This window comes from Neomonachus schauinslandi, chromosome 9 (genome assembly GCF_002201575.2).
Source record: "Neomonachus schauinslandi chromosome 9, ASM220157v2, whole genome shotgun sequence".
Lineage (NCBI taxonomy): Eukaryota > Metazoa > Chordata > Mammalia > Carnivora > Phocidae > Neomonachus > Neomonachus schauinslandi.
In genome coordinates, this window is record NC_058411.1 from 111,348,245 (window position 1) to 111,370,311 (window position 22,067).

At 46.7% G+C, this 22,067-nt stretch overlaps 1 protein-coding gene across 1 annotated transcript; it reads left to right on the plus strand.

Annotated features, from left to right (window-relative positions):
• The first annotated feature begins 36 nt into the window (after positions 1-36).
• Positions 37-19,601, plus strand: TBC1D21 (TBC1 domain family member 21). The gene is made up of 11 exons (XM_021694040.1): positions 37-96; positions 13,358-13,465; positions 13,597-13,700; positions 14,928-15,022; positions 15,548-15,658; positions 15,774-15,874; positions 16,831-16,927; positions 17,309-17,409; positions 18,370-18,486; positions 19,103-19,186; positions 19,569-19,601. Exons 1-11 carry the CDS (start codon positions 37-39, stop codon positions 19,599-19,601), a joined length of 1,011 nt encoding a protein of 336 aa, XP_021549715.1.
• The last annotated feature ends 2,466 nt before the right edge of the window (positions 19,602-22,067 follow it).

Consider the following 22,067-nt stretch of genomic DNA (forward strand, 5'->3'; position numbering starts at 1 on the left):
GGTCAGAAGCTGCTTTGAAGACATCCTGCAGGGGCCATGACCACCCTCTCTCCTGAAAACAGCCTCTCTGCCAGGTGGTCAGCCTCCTTCATCCTGGTGCGTGTTCTTCATCAGCTCCAAGCCCCTCCCTCCCCAACTTCTGGTTTGCATTAGGGCCACTTTCCTCAGTGGGGTGGAAAGGACTAGAACCCTGAGCTGGCCTATAAGGTTGAGCAGGGGAAGTTGTACCTTGATCTCACATCAGGACTGAAAAAACACAGGTCCCCTAGCCCCTTCACCCTTCTTTCTAAGCCAGTTACCTTTCCCTATATGTGACATTCTAACTTTAATGACTTTTAGGTTTGCAAGTTCAATCTCGATAAATTGTCCTTGGTGTTTTTGCCAACAATTTTGGTATGCTGCCACCAGGTGGCAGTAATGCCTTTGTTAGTAGGTGGTTTCAACATCTATTCATTTAAAAGTCAGCCTCAGTCATAAAAGTTTTCCACATGGTATATTTTTCAAAATCATAATAACTAATTACAATGACCTTAACCAATCTCAAGTTTCATTAATCATATTGATTAAGGAATGATGTTATAGCTTTATTGCAAATTATCATCAAGTCTTGATTTGGATTTTCTTTATATCTTTATTCATTTCTCTGAACTTATAGAGTGATAATAATAAAATAACAAACTGTCACATAGCTTTTAGTATGTACCACGACTGTTCTAATGCTTTATTTATAGTCATTTATTCTCACCATGACCCTCTATGAGGTGGATGATGCTATTATCTTCATTTTATGAGAAAGTTGGGGCACAGAGACAAAGCAACTTGCCTAAAGTCACACAGCTGGTAAGTGGCAGAGCTGGTATTTAGACCCAGACTGCGGAGTCCATCTTCCAAATCAGTGATTCTCAAAGTGTGGTGCCCAAAACTGCCTCATCAGCATCAACTGAGAACTTGTAATGCAGACTCTTGATCCCCAGGTGTTCTGAACCAGAAACTCTCAGGGTGGGGTCCAGTGATCTGTGTTTTAACAAGTGCTCCAGGTGAGTCTGCTATGCAGCTAACTTTGAGAACCGCTGTTTTAAACCATTCATTTAATCACTATGCTATACTGATGATACGCCCCCATATCTGGGTTGATAATAATCACCCAGGTAACTTGCCAGTTGCACATATGCCTCCTCCACCCCAATTTTAATACTCCTTCCCTCCTTGGGCCAGCCTGCTCTCCCCTGGGTGAGCCACTTTTACTTTTGGAAGTAAGTATATCTTGTCCCTCAAGGGAACTGGAATAGAAGAGGTTGAGATCAATAAGCAGCCAGTGACCCTTCCCAGGCCTACTGGGGGCTCGGTTGCTATGAGTATTCAGAGCAACATGGCAACAGAGACCCTCCTGGAAAACTTGCCTTATCCTCCAGTAGCTTTCCTCTTTTACTAAAAATATTAGAGGGGGCGCCTGGGTGGCTCAGTCGGTTAAGCTGCCTTTGGCTCAGTTCATGATCCCAGGGTCCTACGGTTGAGCCCAGAGTCAGGCTCCCTGCTCCGTGGGGAGTGTGCTTCTCCCTCTCCCTCTGTGTGCTCTCTCTTTCTCAAATAAATAAATAAATCTTTAAAAACTAAAAAAATTTAAAGTATTAGAGAAAAATCTTAACCCAGTGATGCAGAATAGAAGAGGGTGGGAGGATATAGGCCTGCAGCCAAGTCCTCTGGTAGCAGGAAGATGTTAGACAAACTGAACCACTTAGGCCTCCTATTTCTGGCTCCCCTACTCTAGAGGAAACATGGCCATGGTGTCTTTAGGTTTGCTAGTGGAGAGCTTTGACCTGTTTAAGCACACCGTAAAGGTGGGAGAGTTTCACAACTGCTCTACCTAGCAGTACTCTTCCTAAGAGACTAGGAAAAAAGCTACTGCAGAGCTGAAGGGTATCCAGCACCTCGTGGACTACATATCACCCAAGCCTGAATCACCAGGTCATTGTACCCAGATGGTGGTGCAGCGTGTTAATAGGTTAGTGGAGCAAGAAATGGGGGATTATGGGAGAATGAAGGTGGATTTGAGAGGCCATTGAGTTGACAATCCCTCTTACTTCAAAGAACCCCAGATACAGATTCTATGATTTCTGGCATAGACAGGCAGTGTGAATGTACTGGAGAAGAGAGGGCAAGGACTTCTGTGTGGAAATATTCCCAGGTCAACAGGTTTCTTGTGCTTGTCCTTGGCTTGTCAGCAAATGTCTTAGATGTTCTTGTGGTTGGCCTGTAGTTTGCTTAGGTTTGACCATAGAAGTGGCAGAAATAGAGAAATTGAGTTTCCTGAAAGGGGAAGTCAGTGACTTTTTGTAAGTGAATTCAGCCATGGCAAAGTTAGGCAGATGGCCAATCGTTGCAAAAGTTAAATGATAAATATAAAGTGCTTGGGACAGCACCTGGCACATCATCAATGCTTTGTAAATGTTTACAACCAATCAGAGAATTTAATGCATTTGTTTTCATAAATGATTTATTTGGGTTTCTATCATTTTTTATGCTTTATGCTTTTATTAATTCCTTGTTGTTTCGTGTATTATTTGCTTTTATCTTTAAAAGTGAATTAGAAGGAAACTGCCCTGTTCCTATAAATCTCTAATTTTTAAAGTTAAAAAAAATTTTTTTCTTCTGACTCCATCCTTCAATCTAATAAAAAAATGTCTGTAGTTAAAAATCTTCCCACAAAAAACACTCCAGGCCTCAATGGCTTCACTGGTGAGCTATACTAAATATTGAAAAAAGAAGTGATGCTGCTTCAATACAAACTATTCTAAAAAATTTTAAAGTGGGAATACATCCATGCTCATTTTATGAAGCCAACATTATCCTGATACCAAAATCAAAGACATTACAAGAAAAGAAAATCATAGACCAATATTTCACATGAACATTGATGCAAAGATCCTAAATAAAACTTAGCATATAGTCTCCAATAACATATATATATAATATAATATATATATATAATTAAAATATCACCAGTAGGGTTTATCCAAGAAATGCAAGGCTGATTTAACATTCAAAATCATGCAATATAATTTATCATATTAACAAACTAAGAAATGAAAAACTGTATGACCATTTCAACAGATTAAGAGTATCATTTGAAAAAATCCAGTAGCCATTCCTGATAAAAACTCTCAGCAGACTAGGAATGGAAGAGAGCTTCCTCAACCTCATAAAGGGCAGCTACAAAATGCCTGCAGTTAACATCATACTGAGTCATGAAAGTCTGAATGCTTTTCCTCTAAGATTGGGAACATAGCAAAGATAGCTGCTCTCACCACGTTTATTCACCACTGCACTGGATGTTCTAGCCAGTTCATAAATAAATAAATAAATTTTTACAATAACATCCCCCCCCAACCCAAAATATTTGGGGATAAATCTGACAAAATATATGAATAGCCTACATACCTACAAAACAATGCTGAGAGAAATTAAAGAAGACCTAAATAGATGGAGAAATATGGATAATGTTAGTCTTTGTGTGCCATATATCTCTGTTCCAACTACTTAACTCTGTTATTTTAAAGATTTTTATTTATTTATTTATTTATTTGTTTATTTATTTATTTATTTATTTGAGAGAGAGAGTGAGTGAGAGAGCACAAGTGGGGGGGAGGGACAGAGGAAGAGGGAATAGCAGGCTCCCTGCTGAACAGGGAGCCCAAGGCAGGGCTTGAACCCTGGGACTCCAGGATCATGACCTGAGCTGAGGGCAGATGCTTAACAGAATGAGCCCCCAGGGGCCCCTTTATTCTGTTATTTTAGCATGAAAGCAGCCATAAACAATACATGAACGAATGGGCATGGCCGTGTGCCAATAAAACTTTATTTAAAACAAAAAAAAAGGTTGCAGGCCAGATTTGGTCCATGGGTTGTAGTTTGCTGATTGTTTGCCTCTATAATAAATCCCCATGGAATCCACAAAAGCTACTAGGACTAATAAGTGAGGTTAACAAAGTGGCAGGACACAAGATCAATGTATAAAAACCCATTGTATTTCTATATACTAGCAACGAACAATTGAAAGTTGGAAGTTTTAAAATAACACCTTTTACAATAACATCTCCCCCAACCCAAAATATTTAGGGATAAATCTGATAAAATATAGAATAGCCTTGGGGCGCCTGGGTGGCTCAGTCGTTAAGCGTCTGCCTTCAGCTCAGGTCATGATCCCAGGGTCCTGGGATCGAGCCCCGCATCGGGCTCCCTGCTCTGGGGGAGGCCTGCTTCTCCCTCTGCCACTCCCCCTGCTTGTGTTTCCTCTCTCGCTGTGTCTCTCTCTTCAAATAAATAAATAAAATCTTTAAAAAAAAAAATATATATATATAGAATAGCCTACATACCTACAAAACAATGCTGAGAGAAATTAAAGAAGACCTAAATAGATGGAGAAATATACCATGTTCATGGGTCAGAAAGCTCAATATTATTATCAGTTCTCCCCAAATTGAGCTATAAATTCAGCACAGTCCCCATCAAAATCACAGCTGTCTTTACGGTAGAAATTGATAAATTGACTAAGATTTCTATGGAAATGCATTGCCAAAGTTCATGATTAAGGACCCCAGGACACAGTCCAACGTTGCCTATTTTCTCCTACTTCCTGCCACAGTGCATGCTGAGTGTTGCAGTCTGAATATAGGTTGGGAGAACAGGATGGCAGTCTGAGGGTAGGAAGCCGGGCTCTGCTCAGACGACAGTGTCTATGCAACTGGGGCATGGCATCAGGACAGACCCCGCTTCCCAAGTTTAGGTCAACAATGAGGGTGGAGATTTTGCGTTGGTTTTTGTTTTTGTTTTTTTTTTTGGTACCTTCATGGGCCCTGTGACGCATGGCCCCTGTGTCCTATTTCGGTTCAGAAGATAGAGCGTGTATGATTTACTAAGGGGCTCAATCCATCCCTATCAAATGTGGAGTTAGTGGAAATTATCCCAAATCTGGGCCCGTGGGTTCTTATTTTTTTATTTCCAGTGCTAAAGCAATTTCTAATAGCTTGCCTCTCATGATCAGTGGACCAGCAGCATCAGCAATCTCCTGGGAGCTTGTTAGAAATGCGTCATCTTGGGCCCCACCCCAGACCCTCTGAGTCAGAATCTTCGTACAGTGCAGATTCTGCAGGTGACTCATACGCAAAGTCAATTTGAGTCACACATGTGCATATTCAGGTGTATATCAATGGGGAGTTGGGAGTGTGTATATCAGACATGTCTAGTCACCTGCCAAGCTCTGTCCATCAGCACATCCTCATGCTTGCAATATGGCATTTCAAGGTATGCTTCTCTCCAATAAAGGCTTCCTCTAGGAAGCTTCCCCGCTTCTGACAGGAGCTCTTACCTCCTGGTTATTGTCTTATGAGCATTTTTAATTACTTGGCATGCAGTGCACTCACCTGCCCCCATCAAACACACACACACACACGCACACACACACACACACACACACACACACACCTCTCTTATATAAACCAGAAACCATTTCTTATGATGAACTGTTTTACTCTTCCAGGAAAGGCAAAACGTAGCTCATCGGAGTGTTTAGTGCTTATTTTATATTTTTCCACTATCAAAGCAGTAGACATTGTTACAGAAAAGTTTGAAAACACAAGAAAAAGGAAAAGATTATGCAGGACCCATGCTTTTGGTGGGATTTTTTTTCTTCTTTTTTTTTCTTACAGAATTTTTATAGTGGTTAATTCACTATACCCTAGAGTATATAAGGTGTAGTTTTCATAATATGTACCAGGTATATGGGGAGTATAGTGCATAGAGAAGATAGAGGCTAGATACTGAATGTATAATTTTGTATTCTGCTTTTTTCCGTTAACATTTTCATTTTTCCAGGTTATTACTCATTCCCTGTAAGCATCATTTTTTATGCCTCACAATATTCCATTGAGCATATAAATTATAGTTTATTTAACTATTCCCTTATTGCATAATGTTTAGAGCACATGCGGTTTTCATTTTGGTAAGTAATGCGCAATGAAAATTATTGTGCATTCAGCATTTTTCTATAACTTTGCAGTAATTTCTTCAGGATAGATTTCCAGAAGTGAGTCAGAAGCAGGGAACTTGATTCATATTGCAAACTCCAGAGTATAGCGTGGAAAAAAAAAATCTCACTTAAAAGAAAAGCCAAAGGTTCCTTTTTTTTCCCATTTATTTATTTGTTTTATTCTTATGTTAATCCCCATACATTACATCATTAGTTTTAGATGTAGTGTTCCATGATTCATTGTTTGTGCATAACACCCAGTGCTCCATGCAGAATGTGCCCTCCTCAATACCCATCACCAGGCTAACCCATCCTCCCACCCTCCTCCCCTCTAGAACCCTCAGTTTGTTTTTCAGAGTCCATTGTCTCTCATCGTTTGTCTACCCCTCCGATTTCCCCCGCTTCATTCTTCCCCTCCTACTACCTTCTTCTTCTTCTTTTTTTTTTCTTAACATATATTGCATTATTTGTTTCAGAGGTACAGATCTGAGATTCAACAGTCTTGCACAATTCACAGCGCTTACCAGAGCACATACGCTCCCCAGTGTCTATCACCCAGTCACCCCATCCCTCCCACCCCACCCCCCACTCCAGCAACCCTCAGTTTGTTTCCTGCGATTAAGAATTCCTCATATCAGTGAGATCATATGATACATGTCTTTCTCTGTTTGACTTATTTCGCTCAACATAATACCCTCCAGTTCCATCCACGTCGTTGCAAATGGCAAGATCTCATTCCTTTTGATGGCTGCATAATATTCCATTGTATATATATACCACATCTTCTTTATCCATTCATCTGTCGATGGACATCTTGGCTCTTTCCACAGTTTGGCTATTGTGGACATTGCTGCTATAAACATCGGGGTGCACGTACCCTTTTGGGTCCCTACTTTTGTATCTTTGGGGTAAATACCCAGTAGTGCAATTGCTGGATCATATGGTAGCTCTATTTTCAACTTTTTGAGGAGCCTCCATACTGTTTTCCAGACTGGCTGCACCAGCTTGCATTCCCACCAACAGTGTAGGAGGGTTCCCCTTTCTCCGCATCCCCGCCAACATCTGTCGTTTCCTGACTTGTTAATTTTAGCCATTCTGACTGGTATGAGGTGGTATCTCATTGAGGTTTTGATTTGGATTTCCCTGATGCTGAGCGATATTGAGCACTTTTTCATGTGTCTGTTGGCCATTTGGATGTCTTCTTTGGAACAATGTCTGTTCATGTCTTCTGCCCATTTCTTGATTGGATTCTTTGTTCTTTGGGTGTTGAGTTTGATGAGTTCTTTATAGATTTTGCATACTAGCCCTTTATCTGATATGTCATTTGCAAATATCTTCTCCCATTCTGTCGGTTGTCTTTTGGTTTTGTTGACTGTTTCCTTTGCTTTGCAAAAGCTTTTTATCTTGATGAAGTCCCAATAGTTCATTTTTGCCCTTGCTTCCCTTGCCTTTGGCGATGTTTCTAGGAAGAAGTTGCTTCAGCTGAGGTCAAAGAGGTTGCTGCCTGTGTTCTCCTTTAGGATTTTGATGGACTCCTGTCTCACATTGAGGTCTTTCAACCATTTGGAGTCTATTTTTGTGTGTGGTGTAAGGAAATGGTCCAGTTTCATTCTTCTGCATGTGGCTGTCCAATTTTCCCAACACCATTTGTTGAAGAGACTGTCTTTTTTCCACTGGACATTCTTTCCTGCTTTGTCAAAGATCAGTTGACCAGAGAGTTGAGGGTCCATTTCTGGGCTCTCTCTTCTGTTCCATTGATCTATGTGTCTGTTTTTGTGCCAGTACCATGCTGTCTTGATGATGACAGCTTTGTAATAGAGCTGGAAGTCCGGAATTGTGATGCCGCCAGCTTTGCTTTTCTTTTTCAACATTCCTCTGGCTATGCGGGGTCTTTTCTGGTTCCATACAAATTTTAGGATTATTTGTTCCATTTCTTTGAAAAAAGTGGATGGTATTTTGATGGGGATTGCATTGAATGTGTAGATTGCTCTAGGTAGCATTGACATCTTCACAATATTTGTTCTTCCAATCCATGAGCATGGAACGTTTTTCCATTTCTTTGTGTCTTCCTCAATTTCTTTCACGAGTATTTTATAGTTTTCTGAGTACAGATCCTTTGTCTCTTTGGTTAGATTTATTCCTAGGTATCTTATGGTTTTGGGTGCAATTGTAAATGGGATCGACTCCTTAATTTCTCTTTCTTCTGTCTTGTTGTTGGTGTATAGGAATGCCACTGATTTCTGTGCATTGATTTTATATCCTGCCACTTGACTGAATTCCTGTATGAGTTCTAGCAGTTTTGGGGTGGAGTCTTTGGGGTTTTCCACATAAAGTATCATATCATCTGTAAAGAGTGAGAGTTTGACTTCTTCTTTGCCAATTTGGATGCCTTTTATTTCTTTTTGTTGTCTGATTGCTGTGGCTAGGACTTCCAATACTATGTTGAATAGCAGTGGTGATAGTGGACATCCCTGCCACGTTCCTGACCTTAGGGGGAAAGCTCTCAGTTTTTCCCCATTGAGAATGATATTCGCTGTAGGTTTTTCATAGATGGCTTTTATGATATTGAGGTATGTACCCTCTATGCCTATACTCTGAAGAGTTTTGATCAAGAAAGGATGCTGTACTTTGTCAAAAGCTTTTTCTGCATCTATTGAGAGGATCATATGATTCTTGTTCTTTCTTTTGTTAATGTATTGTATCACGTTGATTGATTTGTGGATGTTGAACCAACCTTGCAGCCCAGGGATAAATCCCACTTGGTCGTGGTGAATAATCCTTTTAATGTACTGTTGGATCCTATTGGCTAGTGTTTTGGTGAGAATTTTTGCATCCATGTTCATCAGGGATATTGGTCTGTAATTCTCCTTTTTGATGGGGTCTTTGTCTGGTTTTGGGATCAAGGTAATGCTGGCCTCATAAAATGAGTTTGGAAGTTTTCCTTCCATTTCTATTTTTTGGAACAGTTTCAGAAGAATAGGTATTAATTCTTCTTGAAATGTTTGGTAGAATTCCCCTGGGAAGCCATCTGGCCCTGGGCTTTTGTTTTTTGGGAGATTTTTGATGACTGCTTCAATTTCCTTAGTGGTTACAGGTCTGTTCAGGTTTTCTATTTCTTCCTGGTTCAGTTTTGGTAGTTGATACATCTCTAGGAATGCATCCATTTCTTCCAGGTTATCTAATTTGCTGGCATAGAGTTGCTCATAATTTGTTCTTATAATTGTTTGCATTTCTTTGGTGTTGGTTGTGATCTCTCCTCTTTCATTCATGATTTTGTTGATTTGGGTCCTTTCTCTTTTCTTTTTGATAAGTCTGGCCAGGGGTTTATCAATCTTGTTAATTCTTTCAAAGAACCAGCTCTTAGTTTCGTTGATCTGTTCTACTGTTCTTTTAGTTTCTATTTCATTGATTTCTGCTCTGATCTTTATTATTTCTCTTCTCCTGCTGGGTTTAGGCTTTATTTGCTGTTCTTTCTCCAGCTCCTTTAGGTGTAGGGTTAGGTTGTGTACTTGAGACCTTTCTTGTTTCTTGAGAAAGGCTTGTATTGCTATATACTTTCCTCTTAGGACTGCCTTTGCTGCATCCCAAAGATTTTGAATAGTTGTGTTTTCATTTTCATTGGTTTCCATGTATTTTTTTAATTCTTCTTTAATTTCCTGGTTGACCCATTCATTCTTCAGTAGGATGCTCTTTAGCCTCCATGTATTTGAGTTCTTTCCGACTTTCCTCTTGTGATTGAGTTCTAGTTTCAAAGCATTGTGATCTGAAAATAGGCAGGGAATGATCCCAATCTTTTGGTACCGGTTGAGACCTGATTTGCGACCTAGGATGTGATCTATTCTGGAGAATGTTCCATGGGGACTAGAGAAGAATGTGTATTCCGTTGCTTTGGGATGGAATGTTCTGAATATGTCTGTGAAGTCCATTTGGTCCAGTGTGTCATTTAAAGTCTTTATTTCCTTGTTTATCTTTTGCTTAGACGATCTGTCCATTTCAGTGAGGGAGGTGTTAAAGTCCCCCACTATTATTGTATTGTTGTCGATGTGTTTCTTTGCTTTTGTTATTAATTGCCTTATATAATTGGCTGCTCCCATGTTAGGGGCATAGATATTTACAATTGTTAGATCTTCTTGTTGGATAGACCCTTTAAGTAGGATATAGTGTCCTTCCTCATCTCTTATTACAGTCTTTGGTTTAAAATCTAATTTGTCTGATATAAGGATTGCCACCCCAGCTTTCTTTTGGTGTCCATTAGCATGGTAAATGGTTTTCCACCCCCTCACTTTCAATCTGGCGGTGTCTTTGGTTCTAAAATGAGTCTCTTGCAGACAGCATATCAATGGGTCTTGTTTTTTAATCCAGTCTGATAGCCTGTGTCTTTTGATTGGGGCATTTAGCCCATTTACATTCAGGGTAACTATTGAAAGATAGGAATTTAGTGCCATTGTATTTCCTGTAAGGTGACTGTTACCATATATTGTCTGTGTTCCCTTCTGGTCTATGTTGCTTTTAGGGTCTCTCTTTGCTTAGAGGATCCCTTTCAAGATTTCTTGTAGGGCTGGTTTTGTGTTTGCAAATTCCTTTAGTTTTTGTTTGTCCTGGAAGCTTTTTATCTCTCCTTCAATTTTCAATGACAGACTAGCTGGATATAGTATTCTTGGCTGCATATTTTTCTCATTTAGTGCTCTGAATATATCCTGCCAGTCCTTTCTGGCCTGCCGGGTCTCTATGGGTAGGTCTGTTGCCAATCTAATGTTTCTACCCTTGTAGGTTACATATCTCTTCTCCCGAGCTGCTTTCAGGATTTTCTCTTTGTCTATGAGACTCGTAAGTTTTACTATTAGATGTCGGGGTGTTGACCTATTTTTATTGATTTTGAGAGGGGTTCTCTGTGCTTCCTGGATTTTGATGCCTGTTTCCTTCCCCAAATTAGGGAAGTTCTCTGCTATAATTTACTCCATTATACCTTCTGCCCCTCTCTCTCTTTCTTCTTCTTCTGGGATCCCAATTATTCTAATGTTGTTTCGTCTTATGGTATCGCTTATCTCTCGAATTCTGCCCTCGTGATCCAGTAGTTGTTTATCTCTCTTTTTCTCAGCTTCTTTATTTTCCATCATTTGGTCTTCTATATCACTGATTCTCTCTTCTGCCTCATTTATCCTAGCAGTTAGCACCCCCAAATTTGATTGCACCTCATTAATAGCCTTTTTGATTTCGACTTGGTTAGATTTTAGTTCTTTTACTTCTCCAGAAAGGGTTTCTCTAATAACTTCCATATTTTTTTCAAGCCCAGCTAGTATCTTTAAAGTGATGATTCTGAACTCTAGATCTCACATCGTACTAATGTCCGTATTGAGTAGGTCCCTGGCAGTCGGTACTACCTCTTGTTCTTTTTGTTGAGGTGATTTTTTCCATCTTGTCATTTTGTGCAGAGGAGAATAGATTAATGAGAGAACAAAATGCTAGCAGAGTAACAACGTCCCCAGAAAAGATACTCTAAACAAATCAGAAAAGACCTGAAGCAGTGGAAAAAGAAACGGAAAGAGAGAAAAAAGAAAAAGAAAAAAAAGAAAAAGAAAAAGATAAAGATAAAAACAAACAAAAACAAATAAAACAAAACAACAACAACAAAAAAACCCAGAATGTGATCAAATATGATCAGGCTGGTATATAGATCAGTGCCACACACTAGATTTGGGGTGTATTTTGGTCTTTTAGAAGAAAGTGCCTCCCAAAATTTTAAAGAAAGAAAAACTTACATATGTGCAAAAATAAGGGTTGATATGATGAAGGGATGGATTTTGACTGTAAAGATGGAAATTATAAAAAATTTTATAAAAGGAATTGATAAGAAGTTGTTTGAAAAAAGAAAGAAGAGGATTTAAAAAAAGAGAAAAAAGAAAAAAAAGGGAGAGAATGTGATCAGGCAGGGGAGTAGAAAAAAACCATATACTAGAGATTTAGGGTATATTTTAATCTGTTAGAAGAAACTATCTCAAAATTTTAAAGAGAGAACAACTTATATATATATATGCCAAAAATACGGGTAACTACTATGAAGAGATAGAATATGACTCTAAAAATGAAAAATAAAAATGTTTTTTTTAAAAAAAGGGATTGATAAGATGTTGGTTGAAAAAGGGGAAAAGAAAAATTCAAAAAGAAAAGAAAAGAAAAAAAGACAGTTAAAAAAAAATTAACTTTGAAAGACTAAAGAATCATGGTAAAAAAGCCATGAATTCTATGTGCAGTAGTCCCCTAGCGCTGGAGTTCTGCCGTTCTCATTGATCGGTAAACTTGGCCTTGGCTGGCTGTTCTCGCTGATCTTCTGGGGAGGGGCCTGTTGCCGTGGTTTCCAAATGTCTTTGCCGGAGGCAGAATTGCCCCGCCCTTGCCCCCTCCCGGCTAAGTAATCTGCTCGGGTTTGCTCTCCGGGGCTTTTGTTCCCTGCGAGCTTTCCGTACAGCTTTGGAGGCGGAGAGTGAAAATGGCGGCCTCCCAATCTCCGCCCCGGAGGAGCTGAGAACTCGGGGCCCCGCTTCTCAGTGAGCCCCCAGAGAAAAGCAGTCAGTCACTCCCGTCTCCCCGGTCTCCGGCCGCACTCCGTGCTCACCCGGCCTGTGACCGCGCGTTTCTGTCTCTGGCACCCGACCCCGGGTGGAGTCTCCAAACCCAGCAGATCCCTGCGGCGCGCTCCCGCGCGGCTCCTCCCGGGGGAGGAAGGTGAGTCTCCCCGGATCTGCCGCTTGTTGGGTCCCTGCTGGAGGAGCAGGGGCCCGACTGTGCCGCGGATCACGGTTTATGGCAACCCCGAGCTGAGAGCCCGCGCCTGGGCTCCGCCTCTGCAGCCGGCTTCCCTGCTCCGATACCTGGGAGCTCTGCCACACTTGGGCACCCCCGGTCTTTCTGTGACCCGTGAGTCCTGAGACCACACTGTCCCGGAGGGTTCCACCCCCTGCTTAGCCATCAGAGTGACTCCCTCAGCGGAGCAGACTTTTAAAAGTTCCGATTTTGTGCTCCGTGGCTCTATCACTTGCCAGAAGCGGCCGCCGGAGGCCCCTCCCCCGCCGTCTATCCTCCCGAATATCGCCTCGGATTCACTTCTCCGCACGTCCTACCTTCCAGAAAGTGGTCGCTTTTCTGATGAGAGAGTTGTTGCTCTTCTTTTCTTCGATCTCCTGTTGAGTTTGTAGGTGTTCAGAATGGTTTGATCCCCATCCAGCCGAATTCCCGAGAGGAGACGAAATCCAGGTCTCCTACTCCTCCGCCATCTTGCTGAGATAGTACCACCAAAGGTTCCTAACAGAGGGCTGAAGTGATTGTCCTTGCCAGGTGAAGAGAAAACCACCCATTGACAAGACGGAATGGGATGGCTTCTTTGATGAGAATGGTCTGTTGACCAAGTCACGAGACCTCATTTGTGTGAACATCCTGGAGCGGGTACAGTCCTCAAGGCCTTGCCCTGGCAATGGAGGGCATGGGTGGGCAAGGGGCAGGCATGGCGTTTGGAGACACCCTCTTGGCAGGCATCTGGAGGTCCCATGATCTCTCACCTCTCGTCCCCACCCCAGGGTCTGCACCCCTACGTGAGGACAGAAGCCTGGAAGTTCCTCACGGGCTACTACTCGTGGCAGAGCTCCCAGGATGAGCGACTCACAGTGGACAGCACGAGGAGGTAGAACATTCCAGATCCTGTCAGGGGAGAGTGGGTGGCAGTGCAGGTGGGAGGGAGTGCCCATCCCAGCCTGACAAGTGCAGTCTTCTTCCCCCAAATGGATTTCTTATTCTAAGAGACAAACTCCCCATGTGCTCCTGACCCAGGGCCCGAACCCAGGAGGTGCCAGCCCCTTCCCGCCCAGCTCCATTTAGCAGCGCACAGACTGCCCAGCCTGGGCTGGATCCCAGCAGGTCCTCAACCCCGCCACCATCTCATCCCTTCCTTCCCTAGGGCCTACGCAGCCTATCTAAGGTGAAGATTCATGCACAAAGGGCCAGTGAAGAATCATTCAGGGCAGTAGGGGAACTGAGGGCCAGCCTGGAAAGCTCGAGAGCCCTGACGGGAGCCCGGGTTAGCTCCCCGAGGCTGCTGTAACAGGCCCCACAAACGAGGGTTTGGCAACAGCAGAAATCTGTTCTCTCGGTTCTGGAGGCCAGAAGCCCAACAGCAAGGTGCCGGCAGCGCCACACTCCCTGAAGGCTCTAGGGAAGGGTCCTCCCCTGCCTCTGAGGTTCTGCTGGCTCTGGGGACTCCTCTCATCTCCGCCTCTGTGGTCACATGGCCTGTTCCTCTTCCCTCTGTCTCTCTGTGTGTCTCTGTGTGTCCTTAGAAGGACACTTGTCATTGGGTTTAGGGTCCACCTAGATAATCTAGATTGATCTCATCTTGAGATCCTTAACTTAATTACACCGGCAAAGGCCCTTTTTCAAATAAGTTCACATTCACAGGATTCAGCAGTTAAGGCGCAGACATATCTTTTGAAGGGTCGCCATTCAGCCCCCTACAGCACCCAAGCACATTCTAATGATGGACACTAGACACTGTCTCATCCAGTCCTTCCAATTCTAAGGCCAAGGTGCCAGGATTATCCCCATTCTACAGAAGAGGAAACTGAGGCTTAGAGAGGGATCGTGATGTCTCCAAGGCCTCACCCTCTTTGCAAACACCCAGTTATTAATTTGTGGAGCCAGGATTCAGGAGCAGCCGTGGGACCCCCAGGGCCACCTCCATGCTGCCCTCCAGGGGCACATTAGCACAGAACGTGGTTAGGGCTGGCGCCTGATGGAGATGAGGGGAAACATCACACCCAGGTAGGGCGAGCAGCTTAGTGGAGAGAGCTGCTCAGACTTCCCTTGATTGGCCGGGAGAAGGCTGCCTCCTCCAGCCTCAGTTCTCTTTGCACAGGAAGAACTATGAGGCCTTATGCGAAATGTATATAAAGATTCAGCCCCTTCTGGAAAACCTGCACCGGAACTTTATGGAGACTCGGAATACCATCGGTGAGCTAGTCGGGTGGGCAGGGCTCCGGAGGGGGTAGTGCCTGAGGGCATGCCTGCCTGCTCCTCAGTCATATCCAGGGGCAGATGATTCCCCGGTTCCTGGGAACTGCCTTGAATTCTGGAATTCTGCTGGCTAAATCCTAGTTAGTCCATCCACCATCTCTCCTGGGGGCTCCTATATGCCTAGCGTCATATTCCCTTGAGTGCATGCTATTCCTGCTGCTTTGTCTTCATCTCCCCTTTGGTCTTGAACTAGGCTGGATTTCAATTGGATGGGGCCAGTGGAGTGGGGATGGGGGTTGGGCGGCATTCTTGGCAGAAGGTATGGCCTAGTCAAAGATTTGGAGGTGGGGACAAAGCCGGGCAGCTCAGGGTGTGGTGCTGGGCAGAGTCTCGTGGGTGGATGCCGTTTTTACAACCCCCTCCAGGGTGTCCTGGGTCCTGCCCTTTGGGGAATAAACTCATTCATGGCCCCTCTGTTGAGGTGATCTGGTGCCACCTACCTGTCTCTTGTCCCCAACCTAGCATATGACATTCAGAAACTCTATGACAAAGACCCCCTAGGCAACGTCATTATCGACAAGAAGAGACTGGAGAAAATCTTGCTCCTGAGTTATGTCTGCAATACCCAGGCAGGTGGGCCACAGGGCTGAGCCTCTCCTCAGCCCCCTCTTCTCAATTCCTTCCTGGAATCCCTTCCCTGCCCAAGCCCAGGCTCACCCGTCCTCACTGTCCCCCACCCCCACCCCAGAGTACCAGCAGGGCTTCCACGAGATGGTGATGCTTTTCCAGCTGATGGCGGAACATGACCACGAGACCTTCTGGCTTTTCCAGTTCTTCCTGCAGAAAACGGTGAGGGCTGGGCCTGAGCTCAGGGACCACCTCCCTGCCACTCACCAGACACCCCCTGGAGGTTAGGCAGGCAATGGGAGCCCCAGCTCTTTCCTCCAGCCCTGAAACAGCCCCTCTGGGTCCCAGAGGAGCCTGGGCAGGCAGCACTCACCCTAGTGAGTTTATGGGGCGTGGGTTGTATGTGTTGCAGGCACTGGAGTTGAGGAGGGGGCTGGAAGAGTGCTCTGGATCCAGCTCACACCAAACCTCGAAAGAGTGTAACTGGCCAGTCCCAGGGATGGCTCCCTCTCCTGGCATTCCCCTCCCAAAACATGGCTCTGCTCCCACAGATCCTCTCCATGGCTCCCCATCACCTTCGGAATAAATCCAATAACCTTGGCCAGGCATTCAAGGACCATCTTTGGCCTTCTCTCTCACTGCTCCCTTCACACGACCCGCACTTCAGGCCCACCAGGGGACGCAGGACTCCCCAGACACACCCCACAGTGATCAGGTTGAGGGCTTTTGAAGTTGCTTCTCTCCGGAACACCCTCCCTGGAAAGCCTTTCCTCATGGTCTGTGAGAGGCTGTCCAGATTGTCTCCATCCCTGCAACAATGTGCTCACTGCTCTTCCCCTGTCCCACCTGGTTCTGACCCACGGTGTGTGTGTGAAGGCATAACTGGGCTCACTGCATTGAGAGCCACACCTGAGACATCTCTGGATCCCCACCCCCCCACACCACACACATAGGTGCATACACATATACAGACGAACACACCTACACACACAGATCACAGAGACACAGACATGAGGTGAGTGTGCACACACACATACAGACACCCAGGCTCATACAGACATGAGCCCAGCCTGGAGCCAGCCACACACAAGGCCTCCAGAACTGAATTGTTGGTGAAGCAGGCTGGCCCTCAAGCAGAGAAAGATTAGGTTGGCCTCCCACCCACCCATCTCTCTCAGGAGCACAGCTGTGTTATCAAGATCGGAGTAGGCAAGAACCTGGACATGCTCAACACCCTGATCAACTTCTTGGACCCCGTGTTTGCTGAGCACCTAAGTGAGTGGACCACCCCCAACCTCCTGCAGACGTACAGCTCCCCCCACAGGGCAGGAATGAGAGGGACCCAGGACCCAGCCCCAGGTAGCAATGCCCTGTCATGGCGGTGAGAGAGCAGGATCCTTTGGTCTTCTCTCCGGGCCCTGGGAGGAGGGTTCATCTAGATGTGCGGTTGGAATCTGGACAGTTGAAAATTCACTCCAAACATTCTCCGAAGATAGTTGGCAACGTGAGAGCCAGGCATTTTGGGTTTCCCCTGTGTGTTCACGTGCCCTACTGTTCGGCCTGTCTGGGCGCTTCTGCTCTATCACGTGTGCCGCCCCTGGTTTCCCTGACCCGGGCCTCCGTCCGGGCTGACACCCCGTGTCTCTCTCTCCACAGGAGGGAAGGGGGCGGGGGCCGTGCAGTCCCTCTTCCCCTGGTTCTGCCTCTGCTTCCAGCGTGCCTTCAAGTCCTTCGACGACGTCTGGAGGCTCTGGGAGGTGAGTCCTCCTTGGACGGAAGGGCTAGGCCCCCACCCCTCCAGAGGGCAGGGGGGAAGCCCGTTTCCTTGCTTCCTGACTTGGGATGGAGTTGAGCAGGTTAGGGTTTATGGGGCCTTGCTGGAGGAGGTGAGCGCATTAGCACGTCCTTCTGTTCATTCAGTCCCATCCAGGACCTTCTGCAGGGCAGCGAGGGCAGGAGGAGGGGCCCCTCAGCCTGTGCGGGTAAAGCCTGATCTGCTTTCCTGCCTCCCCTCCCCGCCCATGCAGGTCTCCCTCTGCTCTGCATCCCCAGCTGCCCCTTCCTCTGCCTTCCCCTCCATTTGAGTGCTGGCTCCCTGCGGAGCCCTCACTCATGGAGAAGGAGGGGCCCTCCAAGGGCAGGTCAAAGGTGCAGTTCTTTGATCATGGGCTATCAGCCCATGAACCCCCCCAGGAATAGACCCACTACCCATTTCTGCTCTGCCCAGCCCAACACTCAGCCTGGCATTCAGCGACCCACAAGTAAACTCCCACCCTCCTTAACCCTCCCTCATGGCCGGCTGGTTTCCATGCCCAAGTCCATGGCCACCCCCCAGACCTCTGGGGACACCCCTGGATTGTTGACTTATCAACCGTTGCTTTGCCAAAGCTCCACTCAAATGCTTTGGATAGTCACCGGGTCATTCTCCCTCCTCCTCCTTCTCCCTCCCCTTTCTCCCTCCCTCTCCCTTTCTCTTTCCCTCCTTCCCTCTCTCCTCCTCTCCTCCTCTAGCTAATGAATTCCCTGAAGCTTTTTCTCTGAGTCCCCCAGTAGCCAGCACAGTACCTGGGACCCCCCAAGGTAGCACTTGCCTGAGTGAATGAGGGAGTCAGCAGTGAGGCCCGGGAACAGCTGACCCCGGGTGGGCCTGTGGTCAGCGGGCACCTCACCATCCGAAGGGCTGGGAGGCCCCAGCTGAGACTCGGGGGCTGCTGCAGGTTCTGCTGACGGGGAAACCCTGCAGAAACTTCCAGGTGCTGGTGGCCTACAGCATGCTGCAGATGGTGCGCAAGCAGGTGCTGCAGGAGAGCATGACCAGCGATGGCATCCTCCTGGTGAGAGCGCCCTCGGGCCAGGCCAGCCTCCCCGAAACCCCTGTGCCATCCCAGCCCTCGGGCCCTGGCAGGAACTGTGATGCCCTGAGCACGGTGCTCGTGCTTATATAGACCAACGCACGGAAACCCATGACAGGCCAGAGGCAGAGGGACCATAACCACCATGGCAGCACCCCGATTTAACGTAGGAAGAAACTGAGGCCTTGAATGCTTCTTAACCTCTAGGTTTACTGCCTCACAGTTAACCCCCTGGGCCCTAGGGTCCCCTGTGGCAAAAGACTGAGAGTTTTCTGACATTTCTAAAAAGCAACTGGAGTCTGGGTTAAAAAAAATCTAGGGTGGCAGCCCAATTATAAAACAAGATCTCCTTAGAAGCTCCTGAGACCCTCAGTGGAACCCTGGTACCCCTGAGAGCCCAGTATGAAAACAATATTTACCATCTCCCCACAAATACCACATTCCAGTGGTGAAATCGCCGGCGCTGTGCCAGGCTGGCTGGGGCGAGATCAGGTGGCCTCGGCACTGCCATGAGCAGTGGCCTTGTCCCCGGGAAGCAGCAGGAAGCTGCCTGTGCCCAGGGAGACCTGCTTCCTCCCGGGTTCCGTTCCCGGCACAGGCCTGCAACAACCTCATTGACCTTGACGCGGACGTGCTGATCTCTGCTGCCTGCTTGGTGTATGCTGAGCTCATCCAGAAAGATGTAAGTGGCCCTCATTATTTGCCTTCTTCCTCTTCCTCATCCAAGAAGCCCTCTCTGATTTTCTGAGCCCAGCCCCGGCATATGGCAGGCATGTTCGGCTTCAGAGACACGGTTTGTGCCTTGTTCTCTGCCACTAGCCCATGGGTGTTGCTCTGCGTGGTCGGCTTCTGTTTGCATATGCAAATCCCACCTCCCCAGGGAGACGGCGCTGCCCAGCGACTCGGCCTTCACCCCTCGTGCCCTGCGTCCATCCCAGCGGGTCGGGCACAGGGCTGGGCGCCCTGGGGTTCAGTAGAATGTCACTGGCTGGACAGACTGAAGAATGAGAGCAACAGACCAACATGTGTCCACCTCAACCTGCCGGAACCCTCCTCTTCCCCAGGTTCCTCAGTCATTAAAGGACTTCTTTCTCTGAGGACTCTCGCAATGGACAGATGCCCTCAGCGGACAGGACGGAGGTGGTGCTTCAGCCGTGAAGTCCGACGGGGCGTTAGGGTGAGGGTGTAGGTAATACAACTACACTGGAAACAGCCTCTGGAGTCACAGTTTGTGGTGGGCAGTGTGTCTCCTGTGGACGCGTGAGGGCCGAGCGGAATGTCCAATACAGACAGAGGCCTGGTGGGCGAGCAGGGAGAGGTGAGGCAGAGAGGGGGCAGGCACACCGGGGAGACCCCGCCCGTCGGCCACTCGTCCACAGCTGAGGGTTTGCCAAGGCTACGGTGCCTCCACACTCGAAAGCACCTGGGTCAGGATAGAAACAGCTTCAAGAGCCTCCTTGCCTCCCGCGTAGGACAAACTGAACGCGTCTCATAGACCTGCTCCATCCCTGGACCAGGTCTTGAAAAGAGGTCCTGACCACAGGGCTTTGCACACACTCCACCATTTTCCCCCTCACGCCCAACACCGTGATCCCACGTTCAGCGGTTCGTCCACGGAAGGCAGTCTATGGAAGGACACGGCCCAGGTCTCTGGCTCGCAGGCCATTCCCCTCCTGGTTTCAAAGCCTCACAAGCACACGTCCACATCTCAGCCTGGAATGCCTCCTCTAACTAAAGACTAAACTCTTTTCTTTGGCCTTACTCAGTCTCTCTAGAGAACGCAGTCCAGTCACTCCCTGGGGCAGAGACTTGTGCAGCCCACCCTTCCCAGACGGTGCCACAGCCTGGAAACCCCTGCCCAGCCTGCTCTGCTCCGAGGGTGCCCTCAGGGAAGACAGGAGGATGGGCCAGAAGGGGCTGAACCTGCAGAGGGGCTGGGGCTGGCCCGGTGTCCCCGTATCTGCTCTGTAAGTGTGTATTCCTGCATGCCTGTGCACGCATGCATGCAAACACACACACACACACACACAACCCTGCCCAGCGGCTACACCTTTTCAGAGGGGCTGACGGATGGGTAGGAAGGATCCCCTGGTTTTGCCGTGACCCTGGCCCCCAGGAAGAGGCATAACCCTCTTCTCACTCTTCCTGGGCCGCCCCTTTCTGCTCCCATCCTCTCACTTTCATGATCGTCGCTCAAAAAGCACTACATCCCCAATTAGTGTCTGGTCTCCTTCCCTCAAGAGACAGTCCCCATCCATGGCTAGCTCTGAGTCTCTTGGCCGCTGTGTGTGTCCTGGAGGAGGGTGTAGCTGAAGAGTGAAGCCCTGATCCCCCACCAGCGTCTCTCCTGCACGGCTAAAGAGCCAGCACTTTCCAGGCAGGAAGGCACGTGGGTAAGTTCATGTATTGCGCTTCTTGGGTTTATGTTCCCAAGACAGTTTATTTAAATAAGGCTTCCTTCGTGGAATACAGTTCTCTAAGAACAAAACTATGTTTTCATTTTACCAAAGAACCAGAGTCAAAGACAACTTGGTGCACCAACTGTGGCCTTGGGAAGAGTCCAGAGAAACATCAGATATGCTTTGGCCTGGTAGCATCAGGTAGCCTATGATTGTTGGTTGAGACACATACACCATGCCAGACATCTATTCCAAAACTAAAAAATTCAAGAACTCACTTTCTAGACCAGTGGTTTCCAAACCTGTTTGTAAAATCATGTTTTAAAACCACGGTTATACAATCTTTCTCAGGAGCCCAGTGTTTGAAGTTTGGGTGGGGAGCCCAGGGCCTTCCTCCCTGTGATCCCCCTCAGACCCCTCCTCAAACCTCACGTCATTCCCTATGGTACCTCCAAAGAATCTCTGGCCTCCTGGGAGCATGTTTGACACCTCTGTTGGTCTTAAACATGAACCGGATTAAGTCCTGACACTGAATTGATCCAGGTTCAGATAAATGTCAGGCGATGGTAATGATCTTAGAATAGCAGGCTTCTCTCAGCTCATCTGCAGCACCCCTGGCCAGTGGAGTGTGGATTAGGATCTTCGCACTGAGCTGCTGAGCCCAGGCTTCTCCTCACTTCCTTTATCACTTTATCACCCAGTGTCATGTTGTTCCAGTAAGATCCAGTCCGGAGATAGAACTATGGCAAGCTTTGAAATCCTAGAGCCTAAGTTCCCTTTGGTGTAGAGACTGTGCTGGTCTAAATAATTTGTTACTCCAACACACGTTTATTGAATCCTTACTGTGAGCTGCCCACTGTCCACGCACTGAGAATTCAAGAGTGGGGTGATGAGCGACACAATCCCCAATTCTGGGTCACGTAGAGTTGAGTGGAGACCAGATAATCACCTTAAAGAATGTATAATTGCCAATTTCCTTTTCGTGCCCTAAAGGAAAGGAACATCATTCTATGGGAGAAGATAACAATTAGTGGTGGTGGTGGTGATGTCAGTAATGATGGTGGTGATGGTGTGATGGTGGTGGTGATGTCAGTAATGATGGTGGTGATGGCGTGATGGTGGTGTTGTCAGGGGTCATGGTGGTGATGTCAGTAATGATGGTGG

Bases quoted from the DNA above. Each gene is read 5' to 3' on its own strand.
- TBC1D21 (XM_021694040.1), top strand. From the start codon at position 37: ATGACCACCCTCTCTCCTGAAAACAGCCTCTCTGCCAGGTGGTCAGCC. The intron at 17,410-18,369 runs GTGAGTCCTCCT...GGGCTGCTGCAG, and splicing joins ACGTCTGGAGGCTCTGGGAG to GTTCTGCTGACGGGGAAACC. The intron at 18,487-19,102 runs GTGAGAGCGCCC...TTCCCGGCACAG, and splicing joins CCAGCGATGGCATCCTCCTG to GCCTGCAACAACCTCATTGA.